The following is a 14066-nucleotide window of genomic DNA, read 5'->3' as shown; positions in this document are numbered from 1 at the left end:
AGCCAATACTTTCACTAACATTCTTGAAGATACCTTTACTCCCAATGTTTCCCCATAAGATAACGATCACATCACCAGCAGTACAGTATATTAAGTCAGTAGCACAGTATATTCTTTCCTTAATAGCCCTGGACCACCTAATTTCACCTTGCTTCTCCGAGAATTGTTGTGGATTTTATTAGCTCTTTAAAAACTAAAAAAGCTGCTGGATGTGATGGCATTTCTTCCAAAGCATTCAAGCATCTTCCAATTAATGCAATTACATGCTTAACTAAAATAATTAACTCAGTTATCAAGCTCTCTTACTTTCCAAAAGTATGGAAACATGCAGTTGTTGTTGTCTTCCCTAATCAAAGTTCATCAAAGGCCTCATCAAAGTTCTACTTTTCCTCAAAATTATCGGCCTATCAGTTTACTTTGTCAAATTTCTAAAATTGCTGAAAAAATTATTCTGTTTTATATTAATCGAATCATGCCTGCTAGCTCTTATACTCCTGATGAACAATTTGGATTCAGACATCTGCACAGCACCAATCAACAGCTTCTCCGCATTATCAATTACATTACTGATGGATTCAATTGCAAATTTCCTACCAGCGCAATTTTCTTAGATATTGCCAAAGCCTTTGACAGAGTGTGGCACCACGGACTTATATTCAAACTAATTCAGCTCAATTTTCCGAACCACTTTATTTGACTTATTGTCTCTTACGTCAGAAATCGCACTTTTGCTGTCAAAGTTGGAAACACCCTCTCAACAACTAGAAATATTACTGCAGGTGTTCCTCAAGGCTCTGTTCTCTCTCCTTTTCTTTACAATATTTATACTCAAGACATTCCAAAAGAATCTCACATTACTATCGCCTTATTTGCCAACAATACCACTATCCTATCTCAAGCTTCAACCATCATTACTATACAAATTTTTCTACAAAACTATTTGTAGCTTCTTGAAAACTGGATGATGCTGTGGAGAACTTCCGTTAACACTGACAAAACCAAAGCCATTATTTTCAGAAAAGGACAAACAAACTTCCTTCTGCCTAATCCCATCTTCTTTGACGACGAAATTCAGTGGACGGATCAAGTGCAGTATCTCGGAGTTACACTTGAGAAAAAACTCACTTTTTGGCAACATTTACACGAAACTGTCAGGAAATTCGATATCTCAATAGCTACTACATGTTCTCTCCTCGGCAGACATAATAATCTGACTATCAACAATAAGATTATTTTATAAAAGTCCATCCTTAGACCTACTTTACTTTATGCCAATCCGGTATGGGGACACGCCGCTAAAACCCACTTAAAAAAGATCCAAGTTATTCAAAATAAAACCCTTCGTGAAATTATTAATGCACCCTGGTTCATCCCAAATTTATATATTCACAGAGATCTTCAAATTGATACTATACAAAATTATATCAAAAAACTTGCAACAAATTTTTTCCTTTCTGTACTATTACATCCAAACAGCTGTATCAGCTCTTTGCGATGCTCACCTTTTCTTAGAGCAAAACACAAATATCCTTCGGATATTCTAACCTAACATTTTGTTAATTATTTGAAGTACCTACTACCTTACTGATCCTACTTTTTTTTAACATTGCTGGTCTATTTTCATTCATTTCATCTTTCTTCGCCGACTGATGGCGGCTAAGTGAAATATCCCATTTTACCATCTCGATTCTTCATATTTTCCTTTTGTTGTTCCAGACCTTCTTTTATCTGATACAGAGTAAAAGCGCGCTCTCGCATGCTGTTACTCTCTTTCCATTCAAGACAAGTCAAGGAAACCGTGGAAAATAAAATGAGTTTGCTCAAAGACTCGATCATATGCTCAGCTGACAACACACTGGGATATATGGAAAAACCTAAACCAAGGGATTGGTTTGATAATGAATGCTTCCTTGTAACAGAGGCAAAAAGATACCTGGCAATGACGGAAAAAGCTAAAAGTATCATTTCCGTCTTTGAAAGAAAAATTTTGAGAAGTATTTTTGGTGGCATAAAATGTAACAATATCCGGAGAAGAACTAACTCTGAACTCTATAAATCTTTTATAAATAGATATAGTAAAATATATAAGGATCCAGAGAATTAAATGGGCAGGACACCTGTGCAGAATGGATGAAAATTGAGTAACTAACAAGATCTTCTCGGCCAGACCATTTGGCACCTGAAAAAGAGGAAGATATAAACTTAGGTGGCTCAACTGTTTGGAAACAGACTTAAGAATTTTAAAAATAACCAATTAGATGTCCATGGCCAGGGATAGAAGAGCTTGGAATTCAATTCAAGGCAAGGGCCCGTCCTGGGCTGTCTGGCCATTGAAGAAGTATTATAATAATTTTACAATTACCAAATATTTTTACACAATGTATCTAAAAATAGATAAAGACAATACAGAAAAAAAAAAAAAAAAAAAAAGTTTTAATGCATTCTTTTTGTAATCTAAACATTCATTTTCCTTACTTTGCACGTGACACTGTCATTTCGTCTGTTACTTATTTAAAATTTTCACATTATTCTGTGTCTTAAAATGAGAAATTAATGACCAAAAATTGAAATAGTATATTACAGTACAAGTGAAAAAATTGACAGTTTCACTCATGTGTGTGTCAGATTTGAGCAATACTTATGGGATCCCACAAAGTTTTTGTAAATATTATGGGGTCCTGAGGGTTGCAAAAAAATCTCAATGATAAAAAGGGGTCGCAACTGAAAAAAGTTTAAGAAACCCTGCTTTAAAAAGTGCTTGGCATAATTTATGGCTAGCTACCATATTTCATAGTGAGGATGATGAAGATGATAGCTTCAAATTTGAAGGCTTTAGGATATCGCAAACCAGAGGTGAAATTTTTCAATTAATGGATTTTGTAAAGAAATATAAAGGCTGTAACAAATGAAGATATAACAGAAGTTTTCCATTGCGATGGTAATGCTTCAATCACAATCAATTAACGGACAGCGAAATCTGTAGTATAGGTCTAGATCTATAAAATACCACCACTACTGGTAAGAAAGAAGGTGATAGAGAGGTTATTGAAAACAAAAAAATTTAGATTGACAAATTAGTTGGAATTCTTGACACAAGAGCTACAGGACCTAGTGGAATTTTGTAACTGAACAAGAAATTATATCTGTCTATAGAACTAAAGAAAAAGTATTAGCACAAAAAACGAAGCAACTTAAAACAATTTAGATTAATGTCTATTTACATTAAAGTAACGTTTAATAAAGTAAACAAATAAACAGTAAGCATTTTTTGTAAATTTTGATACCCTTTAGATCATAAATACTTCATTATTTCATAAATCATGATTTCATATTTTTAATTTTATAATTTCTACATGTCATCTTACTAGATTTAAACAGATGATCTAATATCCAGAAAAATCAAAAATCGCTGAAGTCCCAACGAGTCCAGATTTCGGACTTTGTACTGTATTTTCTTCCAAAGTTCTGCAGTGGCATTTTGTGGTGGTATTGTAGCTGCTGCTTGTTTAAGGATATGTCTGTTTTGTGACACCATTTAAATCACTGTGAATCATTTGCTTCTTGTCTACTTAGTAAGATAATAATGGCAATGTTTGCCAATAGAAAATTCTTGTTCTCAGCTGCTCCTGTTTCGGCTGGGTGTAGAAGTTGAAACCCTGAGCATCAGATCTTGACTGCTAAACAGATCACATAAAAAAACATAGCTGTTTCTGTTGGTTGTTTGTTGACACCTTTCCTGCATCGCAAATGCAGTGCCACAATTTTTCAAGTTATTTTGGTATTTACATCTTATCTTGTTGACCATAAAAGTTGGCAGAGATCTCACTGAAGTAGTGCCAAATGTTCCTGCAGAATTCTGAAGGAACTGACAGACTTGTTTATTTAACCCATTAGCCGCTGGTGTTGCATTGACGCAACGGTCAAAATAAATGCGTATATAAATATAAATACCTAAGATATTTTTTAGCAGCAGATAATTTTGTGTAGGGAATATTATGAAGATTATTTCTGTAAAAAAATATTTGCCTACAACAATCATTTTGTTCATAATAATTAATCTCATACTTTAAGCAAAATTTAAGCAAAATTTTCAGCCGGGTATTTTGCTGAAAATATTTAACGAAAGAATCGCAGTCTTTCTGAGTGATCTATTTTTAGTCAAGGTCACCGTTTATCAGAACATTACATCAGTCAGATGTTTATATATGTGTTGGGATGGAAGGGAAAACAGGTGTTGCGTTGACGTAACGTCAGCAGGAAACGGGTAGTCAATCTCCTTTTCTACTCATTCCTTTCGATGTTCTGGTTGTTTAAAAATGCCTAGAATGAGGTATCTTACATTAGAAGAAGCCCTTCAAAGATTTTTTGATGAAGAAACAGATGATGATAATGTTAATAACGACCAGAATGAAACTGATATTGTTGTTGTTCCCCCAGAAACTGTAGTGGCTAGTGACGAAGAAAAAAGGAATGGCAATGTTTTAAATAATAATAATGATATTTTACCAAATGATACTGCTGGGGAAGTTGAAATTCACGTAAGAAGTAAGTTTCAGCCTTCTAAAAGCAGTTATAGTCATACTAAAATGTTTAAAAAGCAGAAGACTGAAATCATGAAGTGGATAAAAAAAGGAACTGTTAGTTATGTCTCAGGAAGAACATGAAGAAAGAGATAGAAGATAAATTATAAAAGACAAAACACAAGGTAAAACTAGTGCACAGATTTTCGATTTTCTTTTTGGTTTAGACATTTACTCTCTTCTCGTTGAACAAACAATTATATACGCTCAGCAAAAAAAAAAAAAAAAAAAAAAAAAAAAAAAAATATTGGATTATTATTGCTTATAGGATATCATTCTTTACCTCAAGAAAAAAGTATTGGTCTTTTGATAACGACATTTCTAATCCTGTTGCACGAGAATTGATATCACGTTTGCAGTACAGGTATATGAAGCAGAATTTGCATTTGACAATACTGATAAATTATATGAGGTGAGACCGTATCTAAACTTACTAAATATCACCACTTTTTACTACTGGAAATATAAAGTCTCTTTTAGATTTCAGATGCGAGAATGCATTATTCCTTTTGCAAACTCCTATTGAGACTGTAGAATTAGCCAGAAATAGATCAGCAACAGGAAGACCTAGTAAATTCAGCATGCAAAAACCATTGCATGGAGGTGGTAGACATTTTATTCTAAAGTCCGTTGATAACAAAAGACTTTGTTGTAAAGAGTACCATAGCCAGACTGTTTATAGATGCAAAGTATGTAATGTAGCTTTACATGATGATTGTAATTAAGCTTTTCATGCTTGAATTTTTCACATGAAATAATCTGTATTTGTAAAAGAAATAAAATGTATATTTCAATATTAAATTAATTACAAGTTAAGTGATTTGTAGATTTATAAAACGTTATACAGTCAAAAGTCGTTAATTCGGACACCCATAATTCGGAATGATCTATAATCCGGACCTCAAAGCTAAAAACTTTCTGCGCATGCTTCGCGTTGACACATGCGCATAGGCGTTCATGTGTGCGCGTAAGACCTCTTACGACTGCGCATTTGCGTGAGCGCAAGCACAGAATACGTTTTCACGTGCGCGTTTTATGTATAACGGATGGTGTAAGCTAAAATTATCTAATTATCTATATCAGTTAATGTTGATGATTGCGTTGTTCCTTAATTTTCGAATTGGATCCGGCTTATTATTTTTTGCAGACTGTAAGAGCAGTACTAAAAAAGTAAACTTGAACTTTCGATTATGTCAAATAGAATTTTTTATTCTGGAGCTCCCAAAGGATCGTACAAAACGAAGGTATGTTTCGAAGCCCATCAAACAAAAAGTAGAATTGCTGCAAAAAATGGATAAAGACATGAAGAATGTGACAGAGAGGTTAGTGAAAACGAAAAAATTTCGATTGACAAGTTAGTCGGTATTCTCGGCACAGCAATTAACGGGACTTGAACAGCGGAACTTTGTAAGTGAACAAAAAATTATGTCTGTTTATAGAATTAAAGAGAAAGTATTATCACATAAAACGAAACAACTTACATTGAAAGAAATGTTTAATAAAGTAAACAAATAAATATTAAGCTTTTTTTTTTTTTTTTGTAAATTTTGATACCCTTTAGATCATAATTGTTCTTTATTTCATAAATTACGGTTTCATATTTTTAATTTTAGAATTTCTGCATGCCATCTTACGCGATTTAAACTGATGATCTATAATCCGGAAGTCCCGACGAGTCCGGATTAACGACTTTTGACTGTACAGCTAAAAAGTAATCCTGCACTCCACTCAAAAGAAGCATCACATGAGTACAATCCTACTCACTAAACATCCGTAGTCTTATTCCGCTGACGTTGCGCGAATGCGACACTCGCTTTTTCTATAGCATTTTTTTTTTTTATTTTCAATGTAAATTTATGTTATAAATGCTTAATTTAATATTTGTTATTATTTTCATGTGAAAAGAAACATTCCTTGTAGTTTTGGCGGTTAATGGGTTAATAAACAATCAGTATTCAACTCACTTCATTTCTGCTCTTTGTAAAAAGATTTTTGTTGATTTCTGCTATTTGAGACCACAAATTTTACTGGTAGCTCTGTTCAGAATGCTATAGGTACAAAAATTCCTCCAAGTAGTTTCCTTTAATCTATTACTGTTTTCTTGGCCATATTCAGCTGACCATATCACGTTCCTTAATACAGTCAAAAGTCTTTAATCCGGACATCTGTAATCCGGAATGATCTATAATCTGGACCTCAAAGCTACAAACTTTATGCGCATGCGTAAACGCATAATGTGTTTATGCATGCACATAATACCTTTATGCATGTGCATATGTGTTTACGCAGGGCATAATACATTTACGCATGCGCATTTATTGTATAACGGACGGTATAAGCTACGGTAAAATTATCTATTTCAGTTAATGTTGCAGATTGCGTTGTTCCTTAATCTTCTAATTGGATTATTTTTTGCAGACTGTTAGAGCAATTTTATAAAATTAAGCTTGAACTTTCGATTATGTCAAAAAGAATTTCCAATTCTGGAGCTACCAAAGGATCTACAAAGCGAAAGCATGTTTCGATGTCCATCAAACAAAATGTGGAATTGCTGAAAAAAATGGATAAAGGCATAGCGTTTGATTCTCTAATCATTCCGAAATATGTTTATCAATTTCACGCTGCTCTGCCGGGGGGAGGGACGTTGCAGTGTGCAATGAACTGGAAGTTAATCTGTCAGCACTATCCTTATCTTCAGGGCAGATGTTTTTATTTTATTCGGCTTATGATTCCTTACTAAATGTAGTATTTCATCTCGATGTACTCCGTCTTTGATATGATTTAAATCAAATTCCTCGTCATTATAAATATCACAAATACACATCAAATAGTTTTCTGGTTGCAATTTTCTAATTTCGACTATGCGTAACGTATGCTTTACGCATGCACGCGTTAAAAGAAATGTTTAATAAAGTAAACAAATAAATATTAAACTTTTTTTTTTTTTTTTTTTTTTTTTTTTGTAAATTCTGATACCTTTTAGATCACAATTGCTCTTTATTTCATAAATTACAGTTTCATATTTTTAATTTTATAATTTCTTCATGCCATCTTTCCAGATTTAAATCGATGACCTATAATCCGAAAAACCGATAATACGGAATCGCCGAAGTTGCGACGAGTCCGGATTAAAGACTTTTCACTGTACACACTTTTTGTGAAGGTAGGATCCCATAACTTTGAGAATAATCCACTGCTTGCTATTCTGTAAAACACAAATCTCAAATTTAATCACTTTTCTTTTAATGTTAGAAAAAATACAGTAATAGCTAATTTACATCCTTATTCATAAAAGCAAAAATTTAACTGATCAATAATTAATTAGATTTACTGCAGATGTTATAAATGTGTTGTCATATCATCATTATCTGTAACCAGTGCTAAGTCAAGCTGTTTGGCGATAGTTTCATGGTCGATGGGTTAATATGTAAGTATCGTTAGTTTTGCTTCCTATGTGTTACATAAGTCAATTTCTTTTATACGAAATTTACCATTACGCCACGAAAAATTTCTTGAACTTAAGAGTCCTATGATTAATTTGTTGAAGTGGAAAAAAAAAAAAAAAAAAAAAAAAAAACACACAAAAATCATATTTAGGATAAATAAATTACTATCAACAGAGCTATATCTTAGGTCTTTTACTTTATTCTTTCATGAAGTTTTCATGTATCAAGTACTTTTTACTTCAACCTCACCTGAATAAAAATATAATTTATCAAAAACTGCAAAGTATTTATATTAATTTTTATAGGATTTATTACAGATGAACATTACAGTTTGTTAATGCAAAATACACAAAAGCAATAAGCCAAATGAGGAACACCTTTGTGAATGATTTTTTTAAGAGACACTGGCTCATATTCACATCACACATCAGGAAAGCTATGTAAACATAAATACAACCAGTTCATTCACTGGGATCCAACTTGGCTCAAACCACCAGCCATTCAGGAAATATGTTGGGACGAGTTAATCACAATATGTCATATCTTCAATACGGTCAGGTTTGGTTAGGTTAATTGATTAAGGTAAAGGAACTTGAGGGCTATCTGCCTAGAGGAAAAGATGGCTTTATGGAAAAATTTTCCAGGAAAACTAGCTTGTATAAGTATCACACATGTGAAAAACCATAAAAACTCTCATGCAGCCAATGTCTACCAGGATTTGAGAACTGCCACCATTCAGCAACTTTACCATTGAGCCACTGATATACAAGAACTTAATAACTCAGCTATCTCAATAAGGTAACAATTTTCTGTATTACTATAGATCTTTATTCATATAAATATTATGAGCAAACTTCAACATTAGTTCGAGGTTTCTGAATGAAGTTTATCTAATAATATCAAATCACTTGAGGGCTATCTGCCTAAGGGAAGGGGTGACTTCATGGAGTACTTTCTAAGGGAAAATGGCTTGTATACATGTTACACATGGAGAAAACCATGAAAATGTACATGCAGCCAGACCATTCTTGGGATTTGAACCTCAAACTGAACTATCAGTGTTCATCAATTTCACTGCTTGGCTGCTGGTGGACCAATATTGGTTTAAATAACTGACAAACTTACTTACATAACACATGAGGATTTTCACAGCAGATCAAAACCTTGCTGCATACTATGCAAAAGATATATCCCACACCATTATTTTAATCAAGTAATTTAATGGAGAAAAATAATGTATATAAATATATAATAAAATTAATAAGCATACTTACACTGTTATAATATTCCTTTGTAATTCTTCTTTTGGAATGATATAACACACATAACAATCAAACAGTTCTTTTGAAACATAATTGTTTGGAACCTGAAATAACACATTAAATCTTTGAAGCGAAATAGTATGTTTGAATTACAATAAAAAATACTCTAACCTGATACCAACATTACAAGTAAGGTATAACCGAACTTTGAAAATTTATTTCCCATATTCACCCCCTCTAATTTAAGTATATACAGGGCTGTTCCTCGGCCATTGGCTGAGGCGTACTTTCCTAAGATTGCAACTCCCAAATATTAAAAAAAAAAAGGCTCAATGATTAATAAATTTTTTATTTCATACTCACTAAGTACTTACATATGAGAAATTGTACAAAAAGTGCTTACATATGACAAGTACTTACAAGGAATTTAATATAGGCATGGTATCGTGAGGGTTCGGCTGCTTGCGTACTTTTATGCGCTGCAGCCCCGCCAGGAACAGCCTTGAGTATGTATTACAAAAAATTCCTAGAAACTACTAATATACAAAGTCTGTAATCTGGACATCCATTATCCGGAATAATCTATAATCCAGACTTCAAAGCCACAAACTTTACGCATGCGCATAACGTATGCTTTACGCATGCGTGTGTTAAAAGAAATGTTTAATAAAGTAAACAAATAAATATTAAGCTTCTTTTTTGTAAAATTTTATACCCTTTAGATCATAATTGCTCTTTATTTCATAAATTACAGTTTCATATTTTTAATTGTATAATTTCTGCATGCCATCTTACCAGATTTAAATTGATGATCTATAATCCGGAAAAAAACCCAATCTGGAATTGCCGAAGTCCCGATGAGTCTGGATTACGGTCTTTGTACTGTACAAAGAACGATGCATGCCCCTCCCCCAAAAAGGAACAAAGATAAATGGGGAAAATTATCAGATAATGAAACAAATTTCTCTTAAATTAATAAGTTTGTTCAATGTATTAAACAATACATTATATGGAGATTCCTGATGTATAAAACATGACATTCATCACAATGAATCGTATATAAAATTTTCAGACCATTAGTGCTGAATACCAAGTATTTCAATATCACCAACAGTAAATAATAACGACATATATGACATTAATCATAATGAATCACACATAATATTTTGAGACTGTTAATGTTGCATTTTAATATCACCAACAGCACATAATAATGACATACATGATCGATCCGCGCACGTCATGCCGGGATATTGCACTATAGTGCAACCTGTACAGTTTGATAGCGAAATTTTTGCCCATAATTCACTTAATGTGCATAATGCATGGCTGTGTAATGATATACATGATGCTTTAGTTGCATATTCTGGTGTTCAGACGGAATTTATCCTGCTCTTAACAGAGCTTATCACGGAATCCCATTAGGGGCCTCGCTCATAATGGCTCTTCAGAACTGTTTCATCATGAAAATGTGGACCCTTGAGATTAATAAAATGAGACACCTTGTCTCTGCAGACTCACTGGAAGGTGAGAGTGCGGTGAGCTGACATTCATCACAATGAATCCTATATAAAATCTTCATACTGTTAGCGCTGAATATCAAGTATTTCATTATCACCGGCAGCAAATAATAATGACGTACATAACATTACTCACAATGAATCATATACAGTCAAAAGTCGTTAATCCGGACTCGTCGGGACTTCGGCGATTCCGGATAATCGATTTTTCCGGATTATAGATCATCAGTTTAAATCTCGTAAGATGGCATGCAGAAATTCTAAAATTAAAAATATGAAACCGTAATTTATGAAATAAAAAACAATTATGATCTAAAGGGTATCAAAATTTACAAAAAAAAAAAAAAAAAAAAAAAAAAAAAAAAGAAGCTTAATATTTATTTGTTTACTTTATTAAACATTTCTTTCAATGTAAGTTGTTTAAGTTGCTTCGTTTCATGTGATAATACTTTCTCTTTAATTTTATAAACAGACATAATTTCTTGTTCAGTTACAAAGTTCCGCTGTTCAAGTCCTGTTCATTGCTGTGCCGAGAATACCGACTAACTTGTCAATCGAAATTTTTTCGTTTTCACTAACCTCTCTGTCACATTCTTCATGTCTTTATCCATTTTTTGCAGCAATTCCACTTTTTGTTTGTTGGACATCGAAACATACTTTCGTTTTGTAGATCCTTTGGAAGTTCCAGCATCGGAAATTCTATTTGACATAATCAAAAGTTCAAGTTTACTTTTATAAAATTGTTCTTACAGTCTGCAAAAAATAATAAGCGGGATCCAATTCGAAGATTAAGGAACAACGCAATCATTAACATTAACTGAAATAGATAATTAGATAATTTTAGCTTACACCGTCCGTTATACATTAAACATGCAGGCGAAAACGTATTCTGCACTAGCGCACATGCATATGCGCAGTAGTCAAGGTCTTACGCACACGCATAAAATGCCTGTGCGCATGTGCCAACGCAGCGCATGCGCAGAAAGTGTTTAGCTTTGAGGTTCGGATTATAGATCATTCCAGATTATGGGTGTCCGAATTAACGACTTTTGACTGTATAAAATTTTGAGATTGTTAGTGCTGAATATAAAGTATTTCAATATCATTGACAGCATATAATAAAACATAGAGCCATATTCCATAAAACAAAAATGTATTAATTACATATAGATATGGATACCTCAGGAATCTCCATTACGTTAAGTACAACCATGAAACACTCAACCACGTAAACACAAATTCATGTACAACATACTGATACATGACACTAATTAAAATGAGCTATGTTCTATAAAATTTTGAAGCTGGTATTACAGAGTATTTACATATTCTTGGTTCAATGATAAAAAATAGAAGCGCTAAAAAAGTAAAAAAATTCATAAAAAAGATCATGCAATTAACATTTCTTATAAAGCATGGATGCATTCTTAAATTTTAATTGCATTAAATTCACTTCTTCGAGTATTAACAATTGGAGGAAAATCAAACATATCTCAAATATATATATATACTAGAAAGCTCGGCAGTCATACAAAATGACCGCTGTTTTAGATATTATAAATTTTAATTAAAATGATTTGTGCAAAGGTGTCTGCTAATTTAAACTGAATTACCCAGAGCAGGTGGCGAGGGCGCCCCTTTGCTTACTGCCCCATGGGGTTTTCCCTTTTCTATTTGCTTAATTGCTTAAAGCAGAGTGCAATGAAGGAAACCACTGACGGTACATTTCTTAAGAGCCACCGCTAGCTCAATAAATAGAGGTGATTAAAATAATAAAATTTTAATTCACATGTCAGAGATCTCTTTGTACACAACATTTTTTGTGTAGATCTTTCCATCATTTTTAAGCTTGCCTTCCAGAGGACCATCAACTATTTTTAATTTTACATCTGTTCTTTCACGAACTCTTGAAAAGGCAACATAAAGTTGACTGTGTCTAAATGCAAGCTCAGGTAAAAAAATGCCAACAAAAAATAAATGCAACAAAGAATTTGAAAATGTTAAAACCAAAACATTAAAGAAAAGCAGGGATTTTTGGGTGAGCAGTGTGATTGCATCCTAATTGACTTAATTACTAGGAATGGGTGAACGGTGTGACTGCATCCTAATTGACTTAATTACCACGAATGGCCTTAGGGCATAAAATTGAACTATATGGTAAAATGTCTATGTAATTGTATGCCAGTAGTGAAAGAAACAATCAATCTGATAAGAAATGGCTGTGACATGTTTTGAAAATGAGAAGTAAAAGGTTACCAGTGAGGACATTCCACTTGGCATCAGTCGTACCATTATTAGCAACTTTATCGCTTGCGTCGGCAAAACGGAAAAGTACCCATTCAGTTAATATGCAAACCTTTTCTTTGACTAAAAAATAAAAATAAATTTTCATTGAAATATTTAAAAGTTTTTCTTTTGGTTTCCAAATTACATATTTCATACCAGATTTAGTCTTTTGAGCGATTATTTTCTCATCAAGATTTTTAGTTTTGCCAATGAAGCCAAAATGGCAAAAATGTACGTTCCAACTGTTTTGCATCTCATGGTTTAGACTAATGTTTAATGACAATTCTCAAAGTCCTTAATTACTTCTTGTGTGTTCTAATTACGTTTTTTCAATTATGTTTTATAAATTCATTCACAACTTTATTCATTGGATTATCTGTCTAAAGGTAAACATTTTGATTTAAAAGTTTTTCACTGAAGTATTTTGTTTTTTCACTTTAGTTTTCTACTCTTTTAATACAGTAGAATCCTCTTTATTTAAGGTTACTCTAATTATTCTAATTAGAATTTACTTTGTTTTTCCTTCCTTTGGGAAAGGACCAGAATTTTGGGTGAACTATTATAATTAAAATACATTGAAATGGTTCATCGGCTAATTCTGGATACAGAATAAGCAAGAATTTTTACAGATGAGAGATTTCAATGTTCCTTCCCCTGACAAAGTAGCATTGAAGTTTACTGAATTCCTCTACTGTTTTTGTTCATTTTTCTTTAAATTCCATTAATTTTTTTTTAAATGGGATTTTGCTTGTTTGAAAACTTTTGTTTTTCACATTTTTTAAATTCTTTGTTGCATTTATTAGATTATTTGAAATTTACTAATTGTGAATTTCAATTTTTGGTCTTTGTGAAATATTAGTTCTAAATTCCTTACTTTATTTCTTTAATGATAATTTTTCTGCAGCTTAAAGCAAGAAAATATTAGGCATGTTTATATTTTGTTTTCAAAAGTACTGTTTTATAATTATATAT

General features: G+C 32.6%; 1 protein-coding gene across 5 annotated transcripts in view; it reads right to left on the bottom strand.

Annotated features, from left to right (window-relative positions):
• The window catches only part of Nprl2 (Nitrogen permease regulator-like 2), a 93052-nt gene that overhangs the window by 55671 nt on the left and 23315 nt on the right, over positions 1 to 14066 (bottom strand). For 4 of the 5 annotated variants that reach the window (XR_015040748.1, XM_085815367.1, XM_085815368.1 and 1 more), the window contains exon 2: positions 9301 to 9392. Coding sequence is in view for 3 of the 5 variants with exons in the window: in XM_085815367.1 (XP_085671493.1) it covers positions 9301 to 9392 (92 nt within the window). In the remaining 2 variants the exon portion in view is untranslated. Of the gene's footprint in view, positions 1 to 2117; positions 2180 to 9300; positions 9393 to 14066 lie in introns of all 5 variants that reach the window. The other variant, XR_015040749.1, reaches the window with a different exon arrangement.

This window comes from Stegodyphus dumicola, chromosome 4 (assembly GCF_044657685.1).
Source record: "Stegodyphus dumicola isolate Sdum_Otavi_A_Nest chromosome 4, ASM4465768v1".
In the NCBI taxonomy this organism is placed as follows: Eukaryota; Metazoa; Arthropoda; class Arachnida; order Araneae; family Eresidae; genus Stegodyphus; species Stegodyphus dumicola.
The sequence above is the reverse complement of the archived record's forward strand: the minus strand, read 5'-3'. Positions and strand labels throughout refer to the sequence as shown.